Genomic DNA, 27,078 nt, shown 5'->3' on the forward strand with positions numbered 1-27,078 from the left:
AAACCACATAATTTGGGCCTGGTTTTGTTCCTACAGTGTTATTAACCTTAATTACATTTATTCCCAGGCATTCAGTCAATTTTGACCACCTCACAGCTCACAATATTGTTTTTTTCATCAAGGTTAGGCCTAGGGCCAAAATATTGCATGCAGCTAGCTGGCTGACTAAACTAAGTGACAGCAGTGGGCGGCACTAACATGTGGCCATTTTTAAAACATGAAAGGGGCATACAGGAGATGCTGAGTGTGGTCATTATAATTTCTGGACATTCATAAACAATTAAATTAAAAATGTCAGACAGCAATGCCCCAAACAGCACATAATGCAGAGAAAAGAGGTGCAAGATGGAATTGTCCTTGGGCCCTACCACCCCCTGTTCACTCTCCACAGCCGGAGTGAAATGGCACCGCCGCGGGGACTCCTTATATAGCAGAGACGAAAGCTAGCGAGTTGTGAGATTTCGTCTCTGAGGTTTTGCCTCGGTTTGAGATCCGGGGCCGGCGGGGGAACCGAACACACGTCCTGTTGTCGCCCCGGATCTCTAAGTTCGGATGGTTTCGGATCTCTGAGATCCGAACCCGCTCATCTCTAGTTTTCGTTCAGTCGTTCACTTTATCGTCCATTTTTTCACCTAAACGATGAACAATAACGACGAACGATGCGCGTTCCCGCAGGTCGTTCGTCTTTATCGTTCATCGGGCAAACATGCAGGCCAACCTGACGATATTGTCAGGTTGCTGCATGTTGGGGAATGGGGGATAGAGCCTGTCGTTGAATGATATTGTTAATGATATCATTCAGCGGGTGTGCTCAATGTCATGGACGACATTGAGCACACCCTGCCAGGGACACACTAGACGATATCGCTCAGGGAGCATATCGTTTAGTGGGTATGCTCCTTAACACTGCTTAGTAAATAGACCCCTTAATGTTATGTGATCATTTGCAATAATGGCCATGGACACGAGATGGTGCATTGATGTAAAGTAATCCTTTTTAGGCCTGATAAGTACTGCTTTATATCTTGAAGGCATTAAATATGATGTGCACATGCAGTAAATGACACAGTGCTCCAATTACACAATGTTCAATTCTACAGTGGGTACAGCTTGCATGCATTACCGTATGATGCTACAGTTTACAGATATAACATCATGTCACACAAATCCAATTGTATTTTTATGTTATTACAGTACTTTGCATGATAGCATTACAGATACATTACATAAAATTTACTGTAATACAAAATAGTGGTTGCTCATAATTATACTTGCCTACCCTCCCGATTTGGCCGGTAAACTCCCCAAAATCAAGTGCCGCTCCCGGCCCCCCAAAAAGGCAGGCAAGTGTCCCGGCGGCTGCTGACCCCTCCGCTCCCACCTACCCCCCCTCACGGTTCTAAGAGAATTCCCCGCAGCAGGGCGGTCATGTGCTTCACGCTGAATCGTGTCATTTTGGCCCTGCCCCCAACTTCACGATGCCAGTAATTTCGAGACTACGTGGCCATGCCCCCGCTCCACCTCAAATATTGGTCAAGTCCCCCTGTTATGCCAGTCTGGCTGCCCACTCCCGGAAGGGGCAGCCAGAATGTTGGCAACCCTGCTCATGATCAAACTAATAGTGTTTCACAGGTGCTTTTTTTATTTTTCAAGTCTCTGCTGGTTTTTTTGCAGTGTGCTGGAGGGATTTTTTTCCCTTTTTTTCTAGCCCAGATTAAATGTACTGACCAATTTACAGTAAAGTTGATATTTTAAGCCTTATCATTGCAGTGTATGTTCTTATGTGGCCATGCTTCCATGGGGCCATGCCTCCACGGGGGCGCTGCCAGATCCAGTAGAGGGGGTGCAATTGCAGCAGCAGCCACTCGAGTCTCCGGCCGCACAGCACAGTCTCTTCCAGCCGGGTGCTGAGTGATCCGACCGGCAGTGGCCTCCGCTCCTGTCAGTCTCCTGCTGCTGAAGCATGGCTCTTGCTGCTAGAGTTGCAGGGCGCTTCAGAATACACAGGTCAGTGTGGCCCCGGGGGGTACCAAGATGGAGTGGAGTGTGGATGGAGTTTGCTGCATGCATCTCTCGCCGGCTGTGCAGAGCCACCATATATGCAGCTCAGCCTGACCCTGGATTCTGCACTGTTGTGGGGGGCACAGTGATTTGGGGGAGGGGTTTGTGCAGGCTCTGTGTCATGTAGTGTGCGACAATACTCCAAGACAAGGACAGTGCCTGTCCCTTGCATACACCATACACATACTAGTCTATGCTTTATGTGGGCACACTGCCAGTCTCGTGCGTATAACATGTACTATGCCCTATGTGGGTACACTGCCAGTCTCCTGCATATAACATGTACTATGGGCATGATTCAGCTTGGATCGCAGGCGCGAATTCGCACGTAGCTGGTCAATTGTTTTGCTTTGCACATGCATACGCATTACAGTGCGTGAACTGGTCCTTGCGATCGAGGAAGCGTTCGCAGGGTATAGGTAGGCTCAACACGAATTGATTGACAGGCAGTGCCATTTGTGGGTGGTGACGGGGGGATGGTAGGACGAATGTAGATGTGCCTGTGGGTTTAAAACGCTGTTATAGGGACGTACATATTTAAGCCACTGCAACAGGAAGTTTAGCAATGTCTGGGTGAGGGTCAAGGTCAACCACAATTGCGCATATGGGTGCAATGGTCCTCAATGTCACTGATGTTTTTAAGTATTACGACTCTGAGTAAAGAGCAGGGGGCGTCTTTATGTAGTGCTATATTATGCGGCAGTGCATATGTATTCATTAGAATATTTTCGCAGCGGCCAGGTACGTGCGTTCGCATCCTTTGCGATTTGTGCTGAATCAGGCCCTATGCCCTATGCGGGCACACTGCCAGTTATTTATTATTCTCTATGTGGATAAACTGCCAGTCTCCTGCATGTATATACGATGCTCTATGTGGGTACACTGCCAATCTCCTGCATGCATATATAATGCTCTATGTGGTTAGGTACACTACCAGTCTGCTGGATATAACCTGTATAAATAGGATGCGTTAGGCATCCTGACGGCCGCGATGCCGGCACTGATATTACCGGCATCCTGACCACTGGTATGCCGAAGGTAAGTTGTTTGGGAGGAATGGTTAGGGTCAGACACTAGAGGGAGGGTTATGCACTATGGAGGGAGGGATAGGTTTAGGGTGCAGGAAGGGGAAGGTTAGGGTTAGGAACTAGGGGTGGAGGTTAGGGTCAGGCACCTGGGTTGGTATGCTAGCCCTGACGGGATGCCGAGTGTCTGCATCCCATACCCAACTCTGTATAAACTCTGCTGTATGTGGGCCACTGATACAGGGATAAGTACACAATAATCACCTATTTTTTAAGCAGTCACCTCCCCTGGTATGTAATGCACAGTGCCCAGTACACACTCTGCATGTACTGTGCTCTATGGGAATGTAGTCAATATCCCGGCGAACTAGACAGTGATAGTCACAATGCTGACAAACAATTCCCAACATGCCAAATACCGACAAGTAACAAATACAGACAAACGCAACACCGAGGAAATACAGACGATAACATTACCGACATGTTTGAAAACCAGACAATGACATAACCCCGACAACGAAAATACCGACAATACAATACACCAAGCAGTACCATATCCAGATCTCCCAGAATACCGACAGTAGCATATACCCAACCCGTTCTATGCTGACACATAGGACTGCAGAAGAACCATAAGTACCAGAGTGCCCTGTAGCTGAAGAAAGAGTATACATGCTTGTGTCCCGGGACATGGGCAGTAGGTGAAGGGCTGTTGTCTGCCCTGGACTGTATTTGTAAGTCTGTTTCACACTGCTTGGGCAGCCTATTAGAGGCACACTATACACTACTTCTGTATTGGAGACAGCCACTGGGTACTAGGACCCAGCGTTTGCCAGAGGCGCGACCACCGACCTGTGCCGTGTTTTGCTCTCTCTGTCCAGCATAAAGAATGTGCCTCCGAGTAACTCCCGAAGTTGGAGCACCTTAGCGACCCCATATTGGGGCATTTTCATTTAGACTAGGTGAATAAAATGTTTTTGTCAAAAGCAACTCTTCTATTAAACTAAATATAAAAACTATATTAGGTGTATAATGAAAAACTAAAGGAGCGAACACACGGTCAGATTTGTCAGACTTGTCAGATTTGTCAGATGAACGACTGAACGATTAAACGATTTGAACGATTTGGACGATTTGACCAAAGTTTTGAACGATTTGAACGATTTGAACGATTGAACGATTTTTAACTGCATTAAAATGAATGGAATCGTCCAAGTCTGACTGCAAACCCATCAGATGTCAGATATCGTTATCTGACAAACGGGAACGCGCATCGTTGATCGTCCATCGTTCAGGCATGTCAGATATGAACGATTTTCCTTCAGATATGAACGACTGAACGATTTTTAAATCGTTATCGTCCATATCTGAAGAAAAAATCTGATCGTGTGTATGCACCATTACAGTGACTTTAGAATAAAACAATTTCTTTCATATATATCCCCATATTGTATAAGAATTGGCACACAGGTAACTGTGCCACACGTTGCTGGAAACCCAACCAAGCAATGTGATCCTGTTGTAACATTTCTTGTGCAGTTAAGACAATGAAAGCATAGGTTGTAATAGCTACAGACATCACTTTTTTCCTGCTTTCAATTTTCAGATTTGTCCATGTTTCCCTTTATTTTGTAGGGATTTTCTGGCTGAACCAAACAAGTACCTAGCAAATGCTGCATAAAATAATTTACAATGTTTCATTGGATTCATCATCTTATGTAGAATTTTATTTTAGACAAGTAGGCAGTCAACTGCATGAACAGTATTATTTTGCAATCTGTGGCTATAAACCCAGGGGTGAAGCTATGTGTCCGCTGCTGCTTTGCAGTCTGCTGAGTCCCTAACTAGATTCGTAACCTAGGAACCTGCCAGTATATGTGTGGGGAGCCAGTAGCGGAACTCCCGGAGACAATGAAGTCATTTGTTGCCGGGCGCCAGCCCTGAAGGGGGCACCTGGCTCCATTGTCATCCAGGCCGGCCACTGCTGAGGAGGAGCTGCATGGAGGAGTGCTGCCGATTGGTGCTCCACCTCCAGTGGTGTAACTACGGGGGATGCAGGGGGAGCAGTCGCACCCCCTGCACCCTCCATTTGCCGGGTGCCCACTGAGTGTTACCAGCGGGCGCCCGCTCCTTCTCTCCCCCCCGGCGCCAGTGACAGCCGGAGCTCACTGCTGAGCTCCAGGTCCCGCAGTGCACTATGGGAATGACATCATGACGTCACTCCCATAGTTCCGAGGAGCAGGCGCCGTGGGCGGAAGGCAGCAGCACTGGAGCGGGGATTAAGGTAAGTTTATTTTTCTTGTATGTGCGCGCGCGGGGCGGGCACTACTGTGGGCATTACAGGGGGTATTACAGGGGGCTTACTACTGGGAGCACTACAAGGGGCTTACTACTGGGGGCATCACAGGGGGCTTACTACTGGGGGCACTACAGAGGGCTTAATACTGGGGGCATTACAGGGGTTTTAATACTGGAGGCTTACTACTGGGGGCACTACAGGGGGCACTACATGGGGCTTAATACTGGGTTAATTACAGGGGGCACTACTCGGGGAATTACAGGGGGCTTACTACTTCGGGAACTACAGGGGGCTTACTACTGGGTCACTACAGGGGGCTTACTACTGGGGGCACTTATTACAGGGGGCTTACTACAGGGGCTTACTACTGGGGCATCATATGGGGGCACTACAGCGGCATTACTACTGGGGGCATCATATGGGGACACTACAGCGACATTACTACTGGGGGCATCATATGGGGGCACTACAGGGGCCTTACTATTGGGGGCACTACAGGGGGCTTACTGCTGGCGCATCATATGGGGGGATTACAGGGGCCTTACTACTGGAGGCATCATATGGGCACTACAGTGGCATTACTACTGGGGGCATCATATGGGGGCACTACAGGGGCCTTACTATTGGGGGCGCTACAGGGGCCTTACTATTGGCAGCACTACAGGGGCCTTACTACTGGGGGCACTGCATAGGGGGACCATTACTGGGGGGCACTACATAGGCGGGCACTGCATAGGGGGACTTCTACTGAGGGCACTGCATAGGGGCACCACTGCTGGGGCATTGTATAAAAGGAACTGCATAGGGGGGCGGCGGCAGCTGGGGCTGGGGTGGTGGTGGTAAACTTTCATTTGGGGGGGACCAACATTTATCTTGCCTCTGGGCACCTGGGAAGAAGTTACACCACTGTGGGGAGCATCTCATTGGTGACCGCTGATCCTATACTGCAGCAAGTGACGGTTCACTCACTGCTGCTGCTGCATTGTCAGCTGTGTCCCGGGAAGTCTTTTCTGACCCATGTCATCATACAGTGCAGCTACAGTAGCTGACTGCGGGCTCTAGACACTGGTGACCACCCAAAACCAAAAATGCAGACAAGCTCCTGTGGATACTGCAGAGCCAAAATGGTGACTATCTTAGAATGTGTTAAATTCTCCTTCATCCACAAGGAGGTCTAACATCAGTATGTACTTGGACTTCCCTGTAATTTATATTCCAGCACCCACATAAGACTTTTTGCCAGCTATTATCCGACCCCATTCCTCCGCCCACCTTCCCACCCAATTCGGTTGTTTCCCCATTGTTATTCTGTTTGTCACATTAAAGTATTGTCACCCTCTTTCCACTCCTTCTGTCTATCCCTGTCACTTTCTGTTCATCTGCCGCTGCCCATAACCCTCTGCTTTTCCAAGTCACCCTCTGCCCGTCACTCTCTGCCTCTGGCCCTGATTCAGAGCCGGTCGCTCTGAATCAGGGCCGTTTTTTTTTTTAAGAACGGCCTCCTGGCCGCTCGCATAGATGGTAACTACATCCTATACAGATGTGTCCTCATACACCTGGCCTCAATGCACCACACAGCGCGAGATGGCTGACATGAGTAAGCCGCTAGGTCCCAAGCATGCGCCGAAAATCTTTTTCACCTAAAAAAGCATCTACGTCTCAATGTGATATAACTAAGATGCACCACGAGACTGCACTGATTCATTTGCAGTGTGCCACTTATATATCTGTGTGCGACTGAGGCCCTGATTCAGAGCCGGTCGCTCTGACAGAGCGCTCGCTCTGAATCAGGGCCGGTCTTTTTTTTTTTTTACAACGGCCTCCTGGCCGCTCACATAGCTGTGGGTGACCACCCACACTATAGCGAGCGGCCATGATGATGGCCGCGATGGTCAAGACCATTGCGACCATCGGGCTTGCGACGAGACCCTTGTGGTAGGGTCTCGTTGCCGCAAGCCCCAGAGAGATTTCGGCTCTAACAGAGCCGGAATCTCTCCACTGACATCACTTGTGATGTCAGTGGGGCCGGCTCCAAATGGTAGGCATTCTCATGGGAACGCCTCCGTTTGGGCAGCCACCCCCCCACTCAACATCGACAGCACGCCCCCTTTGGTGTGAGACCCGGAGCGACGGAGTGCCTGTCGCTATCCGGGTCTCGCGCATGTGCACGACGGAGCCGGCTCTGTTGTGTGCATGCGCTCTCGGCCACCATCGACACGGTTGCGAGCGCTCAGTGCTTGCGACCGGGTCTGAATCAGGCCCTCTGTCTGTAACCCTGTGTCTCTCCCCATCACCCTGTTGCTCTCGCCATTACCCTCTGTTCATCACTTTCTGCCACTGGCCGTTAACCACTGCCCATCTGCCTAGGTTCATCACCCACTGCTGTTCTCCCTGTGCCTCTCTGATCACCCTCTGTCTCTGGCCATTACACTCTTCCTGTCAAACTCTGCCCATCACCTTCCTCCCATTATTTTTTGCCTCTGCCCATCACCCTCTGAATCTGCCCGTCACCCTCTGCCAGCAGACCCATCTGTGGAGCCTCTGAGGAGCATCGCTGAAATAAGGTCCTGTTGAGTTCAAAGGGGGCACATATTATTCATTGATTAAAGGGAACATAGATTATTATTATTATTTGATCAAAGGGGTCACAGATTATTATTAGACACTGGGATGTTTTCTGTATTGTTTGGTGGCCACATGGCACAATACCATATGGTATATTAATTTAGCATGGGGCCTAGAAGGCTTGGGCCCAAAGCATTTTTTGCACCTGGGCCCACCACTCACAAGGGACTTTGTGCGGCTGGCAGAGCTATAACTCAATCTCACTTAGCCACAATGCAGAGTCCTGTAATGTGCTGCCGCCAGCCTATGTGTGACCTTACCACCACCCTTCCCCCACCGCTAGTGCTACCCTGACAGCCATTCAGTGACAGGGCAGCCCCTCATACTGGCTGCTGCAGTGACTATTTGTGCAGCTGGCTGAGCCCTGGAGCTCGTTCCTCCTGCTTGGCCTCTTAATTGCTGGGGTTTCCCCCTTCCTTGTACCACATTTGCTTCCACAGGCTCCTGCACTGCTCCCCTCCTCATCACTCCTCCGGATGGATCCCTCTCTACTCAACCTTTACAACACTCAGCCAGAGTCAGACTGCCTCCTTCTCAGCTCAGGGAGATTGCTACTATTTCAGGGAGTCTATAGAGAGATAGATATATTTTCAGGTGTGGCACTATTCACTATTGCTTATTTTATATATTATTATTATCCTTTATTTATATGGTGCCATAAGGATTCCGCAGCGCCTAACAAAGTACAAAACCAATTGAACAGAACAAGAACAGTAACTTACAGTACAAGACAATGCAGGACAAGTACATGGTATATAAACATTGCTTTAACAGCAGTCAAAACACTCAAAAAAATAGTACGGTGGCAGAAGTCATAGGGTAAGGTTCCTTAAGTAATCGTAAGGGAAGGAAAAGCACACGGGGTAGAGGTAGACAGACAGGGGTGACACAGATAGGGTAGATAGTGAGCATGTATATATATATTTATATATAATATAACCAGTGAGCAGTTATGTGTGTGTGTGTGTGTATATATATATATATATATAATATAATATAATTACAATCCATCCAGGAGATCCAATCAGGAGCTCACGTTGGGAATAAGTGCTGGGTATGAACCCAGAACCCCGGGCCATAACTGAAAATATGGATATGTAATGTATATGCTGCTGAGAAATGTGCCGCTTTAAGTTATGAACACTTTGTAGATTAAATATCATTGAGTGATGAAATGGGGTGCTGGTCATATCTATACTTCAGCCCCTGATTGGATCTCCTGGATGGATTGTAATTATATCTAATATGAGGACCCTGCACCAACTTGTTTGAATATTCGAAGTGTCATGCGGTTTTTTTCGTGACAACTTATATATATATTGTGATATCTTGGAGGTAATTGGCTCAGCAAAGGGTGGATTGGTGCAGTGTTTAGGTGCTTAATGAGGATCCACACAGCTTTCAAGTAAATAAATGATGCTTTACTTTCCAGCATGGAAAGTCAGGAAACAAACAGAAAATAATAAACAACCTAGCCCCTATTTAGAGCATCTAACTCACTTCTTGAACCCTCTCTATAAGGTTGCAGCTAATCTGCCAATAAAGTCTCAGCCTGCTTCTCTGCAGGACTATTGCCGGCTCCAGCCTGGCTTGGCTGCCACAGCTATACAAACACAGTCTCTGTGCCTTCCCTGTATCCTCCAGGTATACAGTAAGCCCTGGCTTCCTCAGCCTGCAGCCCAGCTGCTTCAATGTCACACAGTCTGAGAGTTTTGTGGTCCCCTCCCCCTTGCCTCATGCAAGGTCCAGACACAGGCCTCCTAGTCCCCAATGGCTCGCTTAGCTTCACTGGGCTCTCTGGCTGCCACAGTCCCACATAGACTGTTTCCCACAGCAGCCTGACTGGTCTGCCTTCTCATCAACCCACACATGAGCTCTCTCCACAAGGCACACACAGTTGTATCACAACTGAGTAGGATCTCTCCAACCCCACACAGAATCTGCTGCTCATCAATGCCATCTCTGGTGACGCTGCCACAATATATATATATATATATAAATTAGGGGTGAGCGGGTTCGGATTTCTGAAATCCGAACCCCCCCGAGCCCCCCCGATCCGAGGCCGATCCGAGTCAAACTCGACTTTCCCGCCTGACTTGGATCTGAAATCGAGGCAAAACGTCATCATCCCGCCTTCCGGGTCTCGCGGGTTTTGGATCCTATATAAGGTACCCGCGTCGGCGCCATTTTCTCACTCGGCTGTGGACAGTGAAGAGGGAGGGTGGGAGTTAGGGCTGGCTGGGCTGTGTAGTGTAGTGTAGTGTAGTGCAGAGTAGTGTTGTGCTGCGCTGTGCTGCTGTTGTCCATAGGGGCTGTGTCCACTACTTCAAAGTCCATAGGGGCTGGCTGTGTTGTGCTGTGCAGTCAGATGTCCATAGTGGCTGTGTCCACTCCAAAGTCCTGTGCAGTGTCCCAGTCCTAAAGGGGTGCTGTAGTGTTGTCCAGGGGGTGCTCTGTCCGTCAGGGGTGCTCCCTCCAAGTGCTAATAAAAATATATATTTTTTCTGTGTTTGTGAATTGTGTGCGCGGTAGCCGCACGTGCATCAACAAAGTAGTGCCAAGCGTGCGCCTGTGTCATAAGTAAAGGGCCGGCTGGCTTGACCGTTAAAGGGTGCTGTAACCCCCAAAGTACATTCCAAACCAAATAAAAAAATATTTTCTGTGTTTGTGAATTGTGTGCGCAGTAGCCGCACATGTATCAACAAAGTAGTGCCAAGCGTGCGCCTGTGTCATAAGTAAAGGGCCGGCTGGCTTGACCGTTAAAGGGTGCTGTAACCCCCAAAGTACACTCCAAACCAAATAAAAAAATATTTTCTGTGTTTGTGAATTGTGTGCGCAGTAGCCGCACGTGCATCAACAAAGTAGTGCCAAGCGTGCGCCTGTGTCATAAGTAAAGGGCCGGCTGGCTTGACCGTTAAAGGGTGCTGTAACCCCCAAAGTACACTCCAAACCAAATAAAAAAATATTTTCTGTGTTTGTGAATTGTGTGCGCAGTAGCCACAAGTGCTTCAACAAAGGAGCAGCGCCAAGCGTGCGCCTGTGTCCCATAAGTAAAGAGCCGGCTGGCTCATTTCTTAAAGGGTGGTGTAACCCACAAAGTGCACTACTCTCCAGCAAAAATAAAAAAATATTTTCTGTGTTTGTGTGCGCCTTAGCCGCACGTATATATCAAATCGATATAACATAAATGGAGGACCAAACTTTCTCCGATAAAAATAAAATAGAGAAAGATCAAGAACCACTTCCTCCTAGTGCTGAAGCTGCTGCCACTAGTCATGACATAGACGATAACATGCCATCAACGTCGTCTGCCAAGGCCATTGCCCAATGTCATAGTAGAAGCCACATACAATCCCAAATGACAAAGTTCAGGAAAATGACCTTAAAAAAACATTTAAATCATCTGAAGAGAAACGTAAACTTGCCAATATGCCATTTATGACACGGAGTGGCAAGGAATGGCTAAGGTCTTTCCCTATGTTCATGACTAGTGGTTCAGCTTCACATGACGATGGAAGCCCTCCTCCCACTAAAAAAAATCAAACGAGTTAAGCTGGCAAAAGCACAGCGAAGAACTGTGCGTTCTAAGAAGATATCACAAATCCCCAAGGAGAGTCCAAGTGTGGTGGCGGTTGCGATGCCTGACCTTCCCAGCACGGGACAGGAAGAGGTGGCTCTTTCCACCATTTGCACGCCCCCTGCAAGTGCTGAAAGGAGCACCCACAGTCCACTTGCTGATATGCAAATTGAAGATGTTACTGTTGAAGTACAACAGGATGAGGATACTGGTGTAGCTGCCGCTGAGGAGGAAGTTGGCGAGGAGGATTCTGATGGTGATGTGGTTTGTTTAAATCAGGCTCCAGGGGAGACAGTTGTTGTCCGTGGGATGAAAAAACCCATCACGGTCATGCCTGGGCAGAAGACCAAACATTCCACCTCTTTGGTCTGGCAATATTTCTATCCAAATCCGGACAACAACTGTCTTGCCATATGTACCATATGTAAAGGTGAAATAAGTAGGGGTAGGGACGTTAACCACCTAGGAACATCCTCCCTTATACGGCACCTGCAGTGCGTTCATAAAAAGTTACTGTCAAGTTCAGAAACTTTGGCTAAGACCATAAGCAGTCCAGGGACACCTAAATCCCTTTTTCCTGTTTTATCCAAGGAATTGGTGGATGAGGAGGATGAGGACGACATCTTGCCTCCGTAAAGCCAGTTTGTGCAGGGACACATTAATTGCCAGCTTGTTTTGTGGGGGCCCAAACGAACCAATCATTTCAGCCACAGTCATGTGGCAGACCGTGGCGCTGAAATGATTGGTTTGCTAAAGTGTGCATGTCCTATTTATACAACATAAGGGTGGGTGGGAGGGCCCAAGGACAATTCCATCTTGACCTCTTTTTTTTCTTTGCAGTATGTACTGTTTGGGGCCTAGTTTTTCAAACTGCCATCCTGTCTGCCACTGCAGTGTCACTCCTAGATGGGCCACGTGTTTGTGCCGCCCACTCGTGTTGCTTAGCATAGTCATCCAGCTACCTCGGTGCAATCTTTTGGCCATAAAAACAATATTGTGAGGTGTGAGGTTTTCAGAATAGACTGGAAATTAGTGGAAATGAAGGGTATTGAGGTTAATAATTGCATAGGAGCAGAAAAACCCACAAATTCTGTGATTTAAGCTGTTTTTATGCTTTTTTTCAAAAAAATACAGATCCAAAACACAAAACCCAGAACCCAAAACACGGAAGGGTGGTTTTGGCAAAACCAATCCAGATCCAAAACACGAAGAAAGATCCAGATCCAAAACCAAAACACAAAACACGAAAAGTGGCCGGTGCACACCCCTAATATATATACAGTCAGGTCCATAAATATTGGGACAAATTTTCATATTTTGGCCTCTATTCACCACCACAATGGCTTTGAAATGAAACAAACAAGATGTGCTTTAACTGCAGACTTTCAGATTTAATTTATTAAATCCAAATCAGATGAATGGTGTAGGAATTACAACGGTTTCTATGTGTGCCTCCCACTTTTTAAAGGGCCAAAAGTAATGGGAGAAACTAAACAATCATAAAATCTAACTTTCACTTTTTAATACTTTGTTGCAAAACCTTTGCAGGCAAATACAGCCTGAAGTCTGGAACGCATAGACATCACCAGACGCTGGGTTTCATCCCTGGTGATGCTCTGCCAGGCCTCTACTGCAAATGTCTTCAGTTCCTGCTTGTTCTTGGGGCATTTTCCCTTCAGTTTTGTCTTCATCAAGTGAAATGCATGCTCAATCGGATTCAGGTCAGGGGATTGACTTGGCCATTGCATAACATTCCACTTTTTAGCCTTAAAAAACTCTTTGGTTGCTTTTGCAGTATGCTTCGGGTCATTGTCCATCTGTACTGTGAAGCGCCTTCCAATGAGTTCTGAAGCATTTGACTGAATATGAGCATATAATATTGTCCGAAATACTTCAGAATTCATTCTGCTGCTTTCGTCAGCAGTCACATCATCAATAAATACAAGGGAACCAGTTCCATTTGCAGCCATACATGCCCACGCAATGACACTACCACCACCATGCTTCACTGATGAGGTGGTATGTTTTGGATCATGAGCAGTTTCTTTCCTTCTCCATACTCTTCTCTTTCCATCACTCTGGTAAAAGCTGATCTTTGTCTCATCTGTCCATAGGATGTTGTTCCAGAACTGTAATGGCTTTTTTAGATGTTGTTTGGCAAACTCTAATCTGATCTTCCTGTTTTTGTGGCTCACCAATGATTTACATCTTGTGGTGAACCCTCTATATTCACTCTTGTGAAGTCTTCTCTTGATTGTTGACTTTGACACATATACACCTACCTCCTGGAGAGTGTTCTTGATTTGGCCAACTGTTGTGAAGGGGTTTTTCTTCACCAGGGAAATAATTCTTCTGTCATCCACCACAGTTGTCTTCCGTGCTCTTCCAGGGCTTTTGGTGTTGCTGAGCTCTCCGGTGCGTTCTTTCTTTTTAAGAATGTTCCAAACAGTTGATTTGGCCACACCTAATGTTTTTGCTATCTCTCTGATGGGTTTGTTTTGATTTTTCAGCCTAATGATGGCTTGCTTCACTGATAGTGACAGCTCTTTGGATCTCATATTGAGAGTCAACAGCAAATGATTCCAAATGCAAATGCCACACCTAGAATCAACTCCAGACCTTTTACCTGCTTGATTGATAATGAAATAATGAGGGAATAGCCCACACCTGTCCATGAAATAGCTTTTGAGTTGATAGTCCCATTACTTTTGGCCCCTTAAAAAGTGTGAGGCACATATAGAAACCGTTGTAATTCCTACACCGTTCACCTGATTTGGATGTAATTACCCTCAAGTCCGCAGTTAAAGCACATCTTGTTTGTTTCATTTCAAAGCCATTGTGGTGGTGAATAGAGGTCAAAATATGAAAATTCTGTCAATGTCCCAATATTTATTGACCTGACTGTATATATATATATATATATATATATATATATATACATATATATATATATAAGCATGAGTGTTTTGGACACTCAGGACAAGCGTGGATTGGGAATTTAAAATTCCCTGAAAACATTTCCAAAAGTGACCCCATCACCAAAAGCAAATGCTGGTGAGGTTAGCAGGCCATACAGCATACCTTCCAACTTTCCAGTAACGAAGATTGGGTCCTTTGCACTTGCGTGAAATGCCATGCCCTTGAGCCACTCCCCCGTTTTGTCATGCTCACGGAATCTAGTCACTGCTTGCTCTGCTAAGCACTGCAGCAAATGAGATGGGGTCTCCCAACCTCCCCTCTTCCCAGTAAGCCCTATGGTCAATCTGCCTCTGGGTTTGTTTTAGAGTAAGTACTTAAATACAGCACATATTCAAACTATGCGGCAGACACAGTGGGCAAATTACTGAGGAAACCTGCTACAGACACATTGGGCACATTACTGGGCAGATAGTGAAAAACAGTCACAATAATGATGTCCTTAACACACAGGATACAACAGGATTGGCAACAATCTGGCTGCCTCTTCTGGGAGGGGGAAGCCAGATCGGCACAGCATTGGGGCGTGATGCAAATTTGAGGGCGGGGGCATTACTGCGTGGTTGTGTCATCGCGGCCATTTCCCCGCTACACAATGCCAAGATTACAGGCATTGTGCACCCTGGGGCGGGGCCACGATGATGTGATTCTGCGTGAACCACATCATCAGCTCCCCTGGACTGTCCAATTACAAGGGGGAGCGAACTGCGGGGTGGGGAGGGTGCGGGGGGGTTGCACCGGCCAGGAGACTTGCCCACTCTTCTGGGGGAATGGGAGCACCATCTGATTTTCAGGAGGCTACCGACTTGCCCGGGAGAGTAGGGGATACAATAGTAAAAAAATGCCCTTAAACTCGTTAACTTCAGAATGGAAGAACTGGATACAGTAATGCATAGTCCTGATGTAAAGTTACCACTAATATGTAAAAATGGGAATATATACTATTTACTGGTGGTCGGTATGCTGGCGGTCATAAGACTGATATTGGCATCCCGATGTTCAGAATCCCGACAGGGGCTGGTAAGTAGCCTAACCCTCCCTCTCTCTAACCCTCCCTCTCTTCCACAGAACCAAACCAAACCCTTCACGGGTGGTGCCTAACCCTAATCCCCCCTCCTCACAGCCTAACCCTAGACATGGCCCAGAGTTATAGCAGCAGGAGTCCCCATGGGCGTTTCTAGAGAGGAGGGTGCCCGTGTGCAGGAGGGTTTTGGTGCCCCCTCCTCTCTATCTGGCGGACGGCAGCGCACTGAGCTGTGCACGGCCGGCGCCAGGGTTATAGACTTTGGGCACTGGAGTGCGCCCAGAGTCTATAGAGGATGCGCTGGGCCTTGGGAAAATGGCCGCCGCGGCCGTTTTCCCTGTACTGCGCATGCGCAAACAATGGGAAAATGTCCGACGTGGGACTCCGGAGAGGTACTGTAAGTAATTTTATGGGTGCAGGGTGTGCGGTGCCCCCCTGGACCCAGGGGCCCGTGTTCCCCGCACACCCTGCACCCATTATAGATACGTCCCTAGGAGTCCTTCACCCTATTCTCTGCCTCAGCTACCCCTCTGTAGGCCACAGTACTTAACTTAGGCAGCTGGACACTGACCTCTCTGCCTCTGAAGCATGTATGTGGAGTAGTTCTTTCTGGCTAGTGACTGAAGGAGCTCTGACTCGCAAGAAGACAGCCTCTTCTTACAATGTCAGAAGTTCAGAGCTCCTCCGACGGTGGGCCACTGACCAGCACTTGCAGACTGCCTGTCATGCGAGAAGGGTGACACTCTACTGGGGGTGCGGCCACATGCGGCAGGTGGCCTTACAGGTCCATCGGCCCATCTGGAATTTTCCCGCTGAATTATACAGCCAATATACCCTTGACTTAGGCACAGTGTAATATGAGGATAGCTATGTAATGAACAGTATAATATAATATATGGCCTATATTAAAAACGGGTGTGGATTATTAGATCGGACACAACTTGTTCGACCATTAAATGGTCAACCATGTTAGTTCGAGATGTAGTTTAGATAGACAAAGTACAGTATAGATCGACAGTAACAATAGTCAGACAGTAATATAGTCGAATGGGACATTAGATCAATATGTAATATATCGAAAGGTATATAAGGGCGACACAACGTAGATCGACAACTAATAGTTAGACAATGTTCCAAGTTTGAAACCAAATAAGTAGACAAATAATAGATCAACAGTTAATAGATCGACACCACACAAATAGACATAATAACAGATCGAAATCAAATAGATTGACAGCTAATAGATCGACTAGTCCAAGATCGATGCCAACTAGGTTGATAGTTGATAGATCGACAGATAAAAGATTGACACGTTACTTTTAGACAATACTAAAAGGTATACATATCCTACACGCTGTCCGTTAATAGCGCATCCGCGGCGCTACTTTCAGCCATGTAACTACAGGTCCCAGCCAGCCCTTTCATCCATACAATCGCTCCTGGCAATGCTAGCCCCAACGTACACCTTGCAGGCCTTGTCCCTAATCGCTGGCCCCCCCCCATGCGCTGCAGTGCACTCTTTGATCAACCCCCTCCCCTGTGCTCCCCGCTATCCTGGACGCCTGGACATGGGCGCATCTGTCTAGCTTGAGACGCTGCCCGCTAATTGTGCATCTCCCGACGCTACTTTCAATCATGGAACTACAGGTCTCAGCCAGCCCTTTCATCCATGCAAGTGCTCCTGGTAATGCTAGCCCCAACGTACACCTTGCAGGCCTTGTTCCTAAGTCGATGTACGGTGGTCAATGTATGTATTGTCGATCTAACTGAGATCGATCAGACAACTGGATACCATTAGATATCATATATTGTATAATTATTGATTAAGGGCCTGATTCAGCAAGGAACGCAGTTGCTAGTACTCACGCAATTGGTCGATTAATTCACATTGCGCATGCATATGCATCGCAGTACACATGCGTGAACTAGCAATTGCGATTGGAACTGCAGTGGTGATACAGATCCAGAGCAGAGTGATTGACAGAAAGTGCTGTTTGTGGGTGGTGACGGGGGGTGGTCGGGCGAATGCAGGCATGCCAGTGCATTTCAATGCCATTGCATGGGCGTGAATAACTTAGCCATTGCGATAAAAGATGCTGCCTGAGGTCTCATAGCATGTGCTGAAGTTAGCAATTCCTGAGTGAGGTCTGACCTGCCTTAACTGTGCGTATGGGTCCAATGTTACCGATTGTTTCTCTATGTTGCCCTACTATACAGATGTGAGTAAAGGGAAGTGAGCGTCCTTATGTCAGGCTGCGTTAGCAATGTGAATGCACACATTTAAATAGCACTGCTGATATTAGCAACTGCGGTGCGGGCATATAAGCAGATTTGTGATCCTTGCTGAATCAGGCCCTAAGGCCTTCATTCAGAGGCGGCCGTACGGTCTACGACCGCACGGCCGCCTCGATGTTTGGCCAGCTCCCTCGTGCGCATGCGTGAGACCCGCTACGACCGACAGCGCCGGTCGTAGCGGGTCTCTTTCCAAAGGGGGCGAGCTGTCGATGTTGATTGACAGCTCGCCCCGTTTGGAAGGTGGGCCGGGGTGGTGGCAGCCCATGGGAACGCCCATGGGAACGCCTGCCATTTGGGGGAGGCCCCACTGACATCACTAGTGATGTCAGTGGAGAGCTTCCGGCTCAGACAGAGCCAGAAGCTCTCCGGGGCTTACGACAAGTGAGACCCTACGCTAGGGTCTCGTCGTAAGCCCCGATGGTCGCGATGGTCTCTGACCATCGCGACCATCACCGGAGCGGTCGTTAGAGCTGTGGGTGTTAACTCACAGCCTAACGACCGCAACAGAGGCGGGCGGTCAGGATGCAAGCGGCTGCCCAGTTTCTGAGCGACCGCTTGCATCCTCCGACCGCCTCTGAATGAGGCCCTAAGTCCTAATAACTTTTCAAAATACAGGCTATAGTAATAGTAATAGTATGGGTCCATGAATCCAGGCTCCAGTTTAACATGGGGGTGAGTGACATGAAACCTAATATTCACTGCAGGCCACACAGTAATTGAATGCTGCAGATACCTCTGCCCCGGACTCAGCTGCATAAATATATGGTGTACATATATGTACAATGATGAGAATAGAAGTCTGGAGCTGCATGACTATACTGAGATTCATAGCCACATTGACATTTTTTAATTGGATATTTACTATAGATGAGCAGTTCAGTTTTGAATCGGTTCTTTTCGGATTTATTTTGTTGGCTATCTAAAACATGTGAGAGCCAGATAGCCAATATGATGCCATTTTTGAGATCCTGACATACAGTAACTGAGTAAAACCGAACAGTTCATCTCTAATATATACAGATGTGTTCTTATGGGTTGGGTACGGGATCCCAGCGGTCGGGATGCCGGCGGTCAGAATACTTACAGTAGCATCCCGACAGTCAGAATACTGACGCCCAATGGTAAGTACCCTAACACTTACCCCTAACTCTTCCTCCCCGCAGCCTAACCCTGCCTCTAGTGCCTAACCCTGAACGTAACCCTCATACTTACCCGCCAGTATTGCGGGTTCCGGGATGCTAGTGCCGACATTCTGACCAGTCGTGATTCCGGCACCAGGATCCTAAGTAAATCCTGTTCTCATATACAATTGCTGCAGTCATGCCAAACACCCCATCTCGACACACGCCAGGTACCGTGGCACTCTTCTTGCTCCGAGCATCTTTTTTGCATCTTTTTCACCCAAAAATGCATTTAGGCGCAATGCTCCAGGAGACTGCACTGATGAATTTGATATGTGATATGTAAATTTGTGCTACAATGAGTGGCCAAGGCTTTTTTTCACGCTAAGTTCAGTTCATTTACAGACTCAGGGCCTGATTCTGACCCGGTCGCAAGTGCTGAGCGTTCGCAACCGGGTCGATGGTGGCCCAGAGCGCATGCGCACGACGGAGCCAGATCGCATGCGCACGACGGAGCCGGCTCCGTCGTGCGCATGTGCGAGACCCGGATAGCGACGGGCAATCCGTTGCTCCGGGTCTCGCACCAAAGTGGGCGTGTTGTCGATGTTGAGTGACAGCACGCCCCCTTTGGTGGGCGGGCCAGGGGGTGGCTGCCCAAACAGAGGCGTTCCCATGAGAACGCCTACCGTTTGGGGCCGGCCCCACTGACATCACAAATGATGTCAGTGGAGAGATTCCGGCTCTGTTAGAGCCGAAATCTCTCTGGGGCTTGCGGCAACGAGACCCTACCACAAGGGTCTCGTTGCAAGGCCGATGTCGCGATGGTCTTGACCATCGCGACCATCATCATGGCCGCTCGCTATAGATGTGGGTGGTCACCCACAGCTATGTGAGCGGCCAGGAGGCCGTTGTAAAAAAAAAAAAAGACCGGCCCTGATTCAGAGCGAGCGCTCTGTCAGAGCGACCGGCTCTGAATCAGGGCCTCAGTCGCACACAGATATATAAGTGGCACACTGCAAATGAATCAGTGCAGTCTCGTGGTGCATCTTAGTTATATCACATTGAGACGTAGATGCTTTTTTAGGTGAAAAAGATTTTCGGCGCATGCTTGGGACCTAGCGGCTTACTCATGTCAGCCATCTCGCGCTGTGTGGTGCATTGAGGCCAGGTGTATGAGGACACATCTGTATAGGATGTAGTTACCATCCCAACAGCCGGGAGAAGCCGGTGCTCAGAATACTGGCACCGGAATTCCGACAGCAGTTGGAATCCCAATGCCAGAATCTTGGCCGCCAGCATCCTGATGGTAAGTATTATGGTTAGGGGAGGGTACAGTGTAAGGTTAGTAATTAGGCACTAGGTGGGGTTAGGGTTAGGCTTCCGTGGGGAGGGTTAGGGTTAGGATGTGGGGGTGGGTGAGTGTTAGGATTAAGCTGGGGGAGGGTTAGGGTTAGCATACATGCCTTCATGGTGTCTTGATTCTGACTGTCGGGATACCACTATTAGTATTCTGACTGCTGGCATCCCGACCACCGGGATCCCGTGCCCAACCAATCTGTATAATTATTATTATATACTGATGTGCTGGTTGCCTACCTATGTCCCCCTATTCTCTTCCCCAATCTGTATCTTATTATTGTCTTATGTTTCTTTATGTTAAATATTGATTAATGTGAAGCAGTAGTTTCTGCATGTGTTATATAATGAACCCATTCATCATTGGAGTCCTGACATGGACTTCAATCATTCATTAAACCTTTTCGGAGCTTGATTGCAGGTTAGTACCCACAGTGAAGCTCCAAAAAGGCTCAATGAATGAACAGTGTGAAGGAAGGAGTGCGAAGAGGGACTCATTCAGATATCTCCTTCTCCAGTCGCCCAATCTACGTTCATGCGTGCACACTACTATTTACCACTTAGGGCCGTATTCAATTAGGCTGCGATAACCCGCTTTCGGTGAAACTTTTTCTCTGATTCCACTTATCCCCGTATTCAATTTGTCCGACTTTTCGCTGGTGTGAAAAGTTGGCGCATTGTAACCAGATGAAAAGTATCGGCAATGGATACCCGGCGGAAAAAAGTGCAGATATGGGGTTTTGGGGTACAAAATTGCTGCAAACCCCCAAACCCTTTTTACACCCCCCTTGACACTAATTGCGGCAAAAAATGCAAAAAACCCCACAAAAGACACCCCAAAAAGCACTTTGAAAAAATGAGTTAAAAAAAAAATCAAAGTTGGGGTATAAATTCAAAAACTAGCGAAATAGGCTTTGGGGGGGTCTGGAAGTATGGGGGAGGTTTTTTTTTAGACTGCAGGTGCTTGCTGAAGGTGCGTTTTAATGCTTGACTTTAGCAACTTTAAAATATGCTTGAACCCATTTTCATGTACCCCAAATTTTATGGGACTACTTATTTTCCCCCAAAAATAATGCTAAATGCTATTCTTCGCCCCTGTCCCAAAGACGCTAAATAGCGCCTATTGAGACCATTCAAAGACCCCAAATACTTTCAGCAGGGCTAATCGGGGATATCCATAGTGAACCCCCATGTCAGAGCATCTTTTGGGTGGTGTCAGGCTGATTTCCCCCAAAAATAACATCACTTTTCGCTCACTTCATTGTCGCCGGGTCCCAATTTCGCCGATTTGGTATTGAATACGGAGATAAGCAGATACACGCACGATACTTTTTCGCACCCAAAACCTCTAATGACGGCGAAAAGTCTGGCCTCTGACTTTTCGCTTGGAATTGAATACGGGTTTTAGTGGCAATAGTGTTAGGGATCACGAGACAGAGCCAGATTAAGGGGCAGATCACACTGCTACACTGTGGAGTCCTGTGCAGTTTCTAAGGGCCGGATGAGTGGGCCACCCCCTATCTTAAGTGCCCCAGGCCCACAAAATGATTAATCTGGCTCTGATGAGACAGCTGCTCTTTTTAGTAATTGTCTTTCAACCAAAGCAATCCTGAACATTTGTATCTGCTGCCACAACTCGTGGCAGGTTAGATACTTAATTATCGGAAGCCACCTGGACTTAATAAATTCCCCAAAGGCAAAGCATTTATTTTTTTAAAAAGAGTATATACTGTTTTGAATGTGAAACGAACTGTACAGTAATCATTATCTAAGTTGTGGTGAAACTTAAAGAACATACTTTGTTTTGTATTTTAATACTAGAAAAAGCAATGTGAAAAGACTGAAGAAGTTTGCAACACATTTGAGCACAGAGTTCACAGCATGTTACATCGTATTGGTGTCACACGTGTTTTATCATCAGAAGCCAAGAAAAAGCAGGTGAGTTTAAAACTTAACCAACCCTGATACATTTGTCTAGCATATGTCTTGCATAAACTGCACATAAGCCAAACTGAATAGTGGTAAATATTTAGTGAATATAGGTACATAGGGAAGATGCACATTCTCAGTTTCAGAAACTCACCACTTTAATACCGAACAGATATCATTATAATTGTTTACAGCTACAAAACTGGCCTTTCTTCTCTCAAATTTGTATTATGTATATTAAATGTATTTAAAATAACTATGAGGGATATATTTAAGTATATAATACTGTAATCACTGTAGAAAGTATCCCACTCCTTTTTTATGCTTGTTCTGGGCACTAGTGCTCTTTTATTGGAATTAAATAGAACAATAGGCACAACACAGTAATGTGGTAAATGAATGTCCACCACTTGCCTTGGCTTCAGATTTACTAAATATTGAAGCAGATAATTTTTCGTAGATACTGTAGGAGATCACATGGTTCTGAGAGTTTCTCTGTTTTGTTACATACATGGAAAACAGTAAAAACCAATCAACTTCCAGATGGCATTTATAAAGTACACTCTATAAAATAATGGGTTCAAGCGGATTGGTTGCTAAGGGTAACTTCTACACTGGTCCACTTCTCAACTCTTTTCACTGCTTGATACTGTACATCAACCCCTATATTTTGCAATGCAAGAAGCCAAGGTCATTGTTACCGGATAACCTGGCTTCACCAGGCGGTCACAGATTATTTTTGATCCCAATGGATCTTGGAATATTAGGGACTCTCTCTTTGCACCAGTAACCTCCTGTAACTAACTACACCCACTGCGCAGCAGGCGTGTAACTTGCTGCCATCACCAAGCTCCTACTACTGGCACTTGGAACTGATTACTTCCACCAAGGCTTTTACCATCGACACCTGGAACTGCCTACTTCTGGGTATGCGTGGACACCTGCTGTAACACTAATTTCCACTGGTCTCTCACCATGAACCAGTCTTTGCAGGGTAGCTGGAGCTTAGCCTGGAGATACTGGGCTCCAGAACAGCTGGAGAATGGACCAAGCATCTTGAAGCAGTACAGTAGACGTTTATTGCTCAGTCTTCAAAAAGACAAAGGGTCGTATTCAATTAGAGGTGAAATCAGCCATTTTCGCCGTCGTTTGCGAATCGGCTGTACAATCGGCCACGATCAGCCGATTTGCAGACAATTTGCGGCCGATTTTGCCAACGACAGCGAAAAACGTCCGTTTTTCTCCTAAGATTGGAGAAAACTTTTCTCTAGCTAAGGGCAGGCAAAAAAAATAGCAAAATCCCTATTTTTGTGTAAAAATGTGGGGATTTCTTACAGAGCCCTTTGGACAGCCCCCTAAAGATACTTTAGTGAAAAAAAAATTGTAAGTTGCGTACTTTGGCAAAAAACGGCCGCTGAAATTTCGGTCAAATTTTCTTTTATTTTCGTGAAAAATGCGTTTAATGTATTGGGTCTGGTATTTCGGAGGGCCATACGGATGCGCCATCGCACATGGCTTGCGCAGGTTGTTTTTTAAAACCGCTAAAGAACGTATGCGCCAGCCACGTGCAATGTGTAAAACACTTGGCGCATCTTTATGTCCCTCCAAAATACCAGCCCCAATACATTAAATGCATTTTTTACGGAAATAAATATTTCTGTGATCGTTTTTCGCCAAGGTACGCAATTTGCGATTTTTTTTTTCTCGCTAGATTATCATTAGTGGGGCTGTTTAAAGGGTTCTGTAAGAAATCCCCACATTTTTACACAAAAATAGAGATTCTGCACATTTTCCCAGTTTCTAAAAATGGAGAATAGTTTTCTTTATTTTTACATGAAAAATCGCGATAAAATCGCTGCTAATTGAATACGGCCCTAAGTCCCATTGCTAAGGGTGCAAGGGTCCATTCACACCATACAGAAGGATTCTCTTCTCAGAGACTCTGGGCTCACATGCCCTTTTTTTATCCCATTCTAACACACATTACCAAAGGAAGAAAAAACCCACCGTTGTACTATACTTATTGTCGTGGCAAGTGCCGTTTTTTTTCGGGAGATATAATGTCATCGCAAATGTACTCATAAAGTTTCACTATTGGAAAGTGACTTAATTTCCGGATTTCTGTAGTATAGCAATACTTTTGGCTCGATGACTGGTTCCATTGGCTCCTATGGTGATATCGCCCCAGCTATATGTACTAAGGACAGATGTTTTTTCCGTGTCAGAACTGCTGGGGAACAATCGCCATTTGTAGCAGCCGATTTTAGTTGGTGACATCTAGGAAGTGTATTAGATGTTAGTGTATATATAAATTTAATGTAAATATGTAAGTAGTAATATGTTCAATAATAGTTCTCTATACAATATATATATAAATATATTTACATAAGGCATGTGTGTTTGATATACACATATAATGGATATGTTTATGTATACATGTGTGTGTGTATATACATATATATATATATTTATATATCTATATCTATATATATCTATACATATATATATATATATATCTATACATATATATATATATATATATATATATATATATATATAGGATATTAGGGCATCGCAAAGTAGTCCTCTGAGTCCAAATTATAGGTTCTGATGTCGTGCAGCTTCCTCCAATATTATAATAGTAGATATATGTATATATATACAGTAGATACAGGTTGAGTCTCCCATATACAAGATGCTTGGGACCAGGGGTATATTGGATATCAGAATATTCTGTATTTTGGAATATTTGCTTGCCATAATGAGATATCTTGGGGATTATAAACACAAATATAAACACAGAATGCATTTATGTTTTATATACACCTTATACACACACATCCTGCAGGTCATTTTATACAATATTTTCAATAATTTTGTGACTCAAACAAAGTTTGTGTATATACATGAAATTCATTCATGTTTCATATACAGCATATACGCAAAGCCTGAAGGTAATTTTATACAATATTTGTAATAATGTTGTGCTTTAAACAAAGTTTGTGCACATTGGCCCTGATTCAGAGCCGGACGCTCTGACCAGAGCGCTCGCTCTGAATCAGGGCCCACCTCCATTAAAATGGAGCATCCCCCTGGACGCTCGTATAGCTGTGGGTCACCAGCCACAGCATATATGAGCGTCCAACAAGGACCATCGGACTTGCGAGTGAAACCCTGTGGTCGGGTTTCTCAACCGCAAGGCCAGGAGTGATTTTGGCTCTATCAGAGCCAAAATCACTCCCACTGACATCACTAGTGATGCCAGTGGGGCCGGCTTTAGACGGTAGGCGTTCCCATAGGAACGCCTCCGTCTGGCAGGCACGCCCCCGGCACGCCCACCAAAGGGGGCGTGCTGTCAATCAACATCGACAGCATGCCCCCTTTGGTGCAAGACCCGGAGCGATGGAAAGTCCTTCGCTCGCCGGGTCTCGCGCATGCGCACGACGGAGCTCCCTCCATCGTGCGCATGCGCAGTGGGGACCATCGACCCACTTGCGAGCGTACTGCTGCTCGCGAGTGGGTCTGAATGACCCCCATTGAACCATCAAAAACAAAGGTTGTACTATGGGACACTGGAGGATTCTAGACAGCGGGGTATAGACAGTGCTAAGTGGGAGCAGGCACTTTAAATTTTAAGAAGTGTGACTAGGTCCTCCCGATCTTTGCCCCCCTACAAGCCCATAGTAAGAATGCTGCTGCGCTGAAGTAAAGAAAATCAATGAGTACAGACAGGCAGCAGCTACACTGTCTGCCTGCAATGACGGAGCTGCCTGGGGGACCCGCTCGCATCTGCACAAAGTTCGCCTGGGTTCCCCGACTACTGAGGCCACTATCTCCATAAAAGGGGGGTTCCACATGCCGCTGCTTGCAGCATGCATATCGGTCCCCCATCAATCATACGGCTGCCGGCAGGAGCAGCTCCGTGAGTATTCCCTGGCTACCCAGCTAGTGGGGTAACCAGGTTAACATCTAAAAAGGCGGAATATTCAGCAGCAGGCTGCTCTGATTAGCAGGGCCACCAAGAGGCAGACATTACAATATGTATAGCTGTGGCTCAACATGTAGAGCACACAGCTCTATAAGAAATTACTGTGCTTATAGTTAAAGTTAAGCGCCATAGCGGAGGGCAGAGCTTAGCTCTGGAGTCCTGCTCCTTCCTCCCAGCGGCCCCAGAGCTTCTATCGAAGTGTGCTGGCTTCCATTACACGGAGGACACGGTCTGCTGTATAAGAAAAACACTGCTGCATGAAACTGGTAGCCTAACCTGCACTGTAAGTAAACAGTGGTGTTTGGGCTGGTCAGGAGAGGATGTAAGGCAGTTTGTTACTACTGTATTTATTAGTGGTTACTTCATTCTATGCCTAGCGTTTTCTGGCATTGCTTGGAGCACTATTAGGGCAAGTGTGGCTCTCTCCTACCTCTCTGTATCCCAGTTTATTCTTTTGACCTTTTTCACTACACTTTACAGTTGTTTGTGTGGGGTCTGTATGTATCATGAGTGTCACAGTTGGTGTTTCTGAGTTACCTGTCTCAGGTGATGAACTGGAATCACTGGAGGCCGGCTGGACTGGAACCATGGGTAACATGAATAGCTCTTTTAATATAAGAGTTGGGTAGCAGTGAGAACTGCCTTTGGTGATGAGTGACTGGAACTGGAAACTTGAAGCATTGGAGTGAGACCAGAAGGAACTTGGAGGGACCGGACTGGGACCGGCAGGTAGGCCGACTGAGCTGGTCGGGGTACCAGTAGATGAGCTTGCAGATGGATGGTAGCACGGAAGCTACTTGGT

The 27,078-nt window shown here is 46.7% G+C and overlaps 1 protein-coding gene across 1 annotated transcript in view; it reads left to right on the plus strand.

The window, feature by feature from the left end:
- The window catches only part of LOC148474932 (capping protein, Arp2/3 and myosin-I linker protein 2-like), a 970,125-nt gene that overhangs the window by 767,124 nt on the left and 175,923 nt on the right, over positions 1-27,078 (plus strand). Inside the window, exon 30 of the mRNA XM_088457971.1 lies at positions 22,181-22,297. Within this exon, the coding sequence (XP_088314097.1) occupies positions 22,181-22,297 (117 nt within the window). The remainder of the gene's footprint in view (positions 1-22,180; positions 22,298-27,078) is intronic.

Source organism: Taudactylus pleione, unplaced genomic scaffold (genome assembly GCF_031769625.1).
Source record: "Taudactylus pleione unplaced genomic scaffold, aTauple2 ptg000799l, whole genome shotgun sequence".
Taxonomy (NCBI): domain Eukaryota; kingdom Metazoa; phylum Chordata; class Amphibia; order Anura; family Myobatrachidae; genus Taudactylus; species Taudactylus pleione.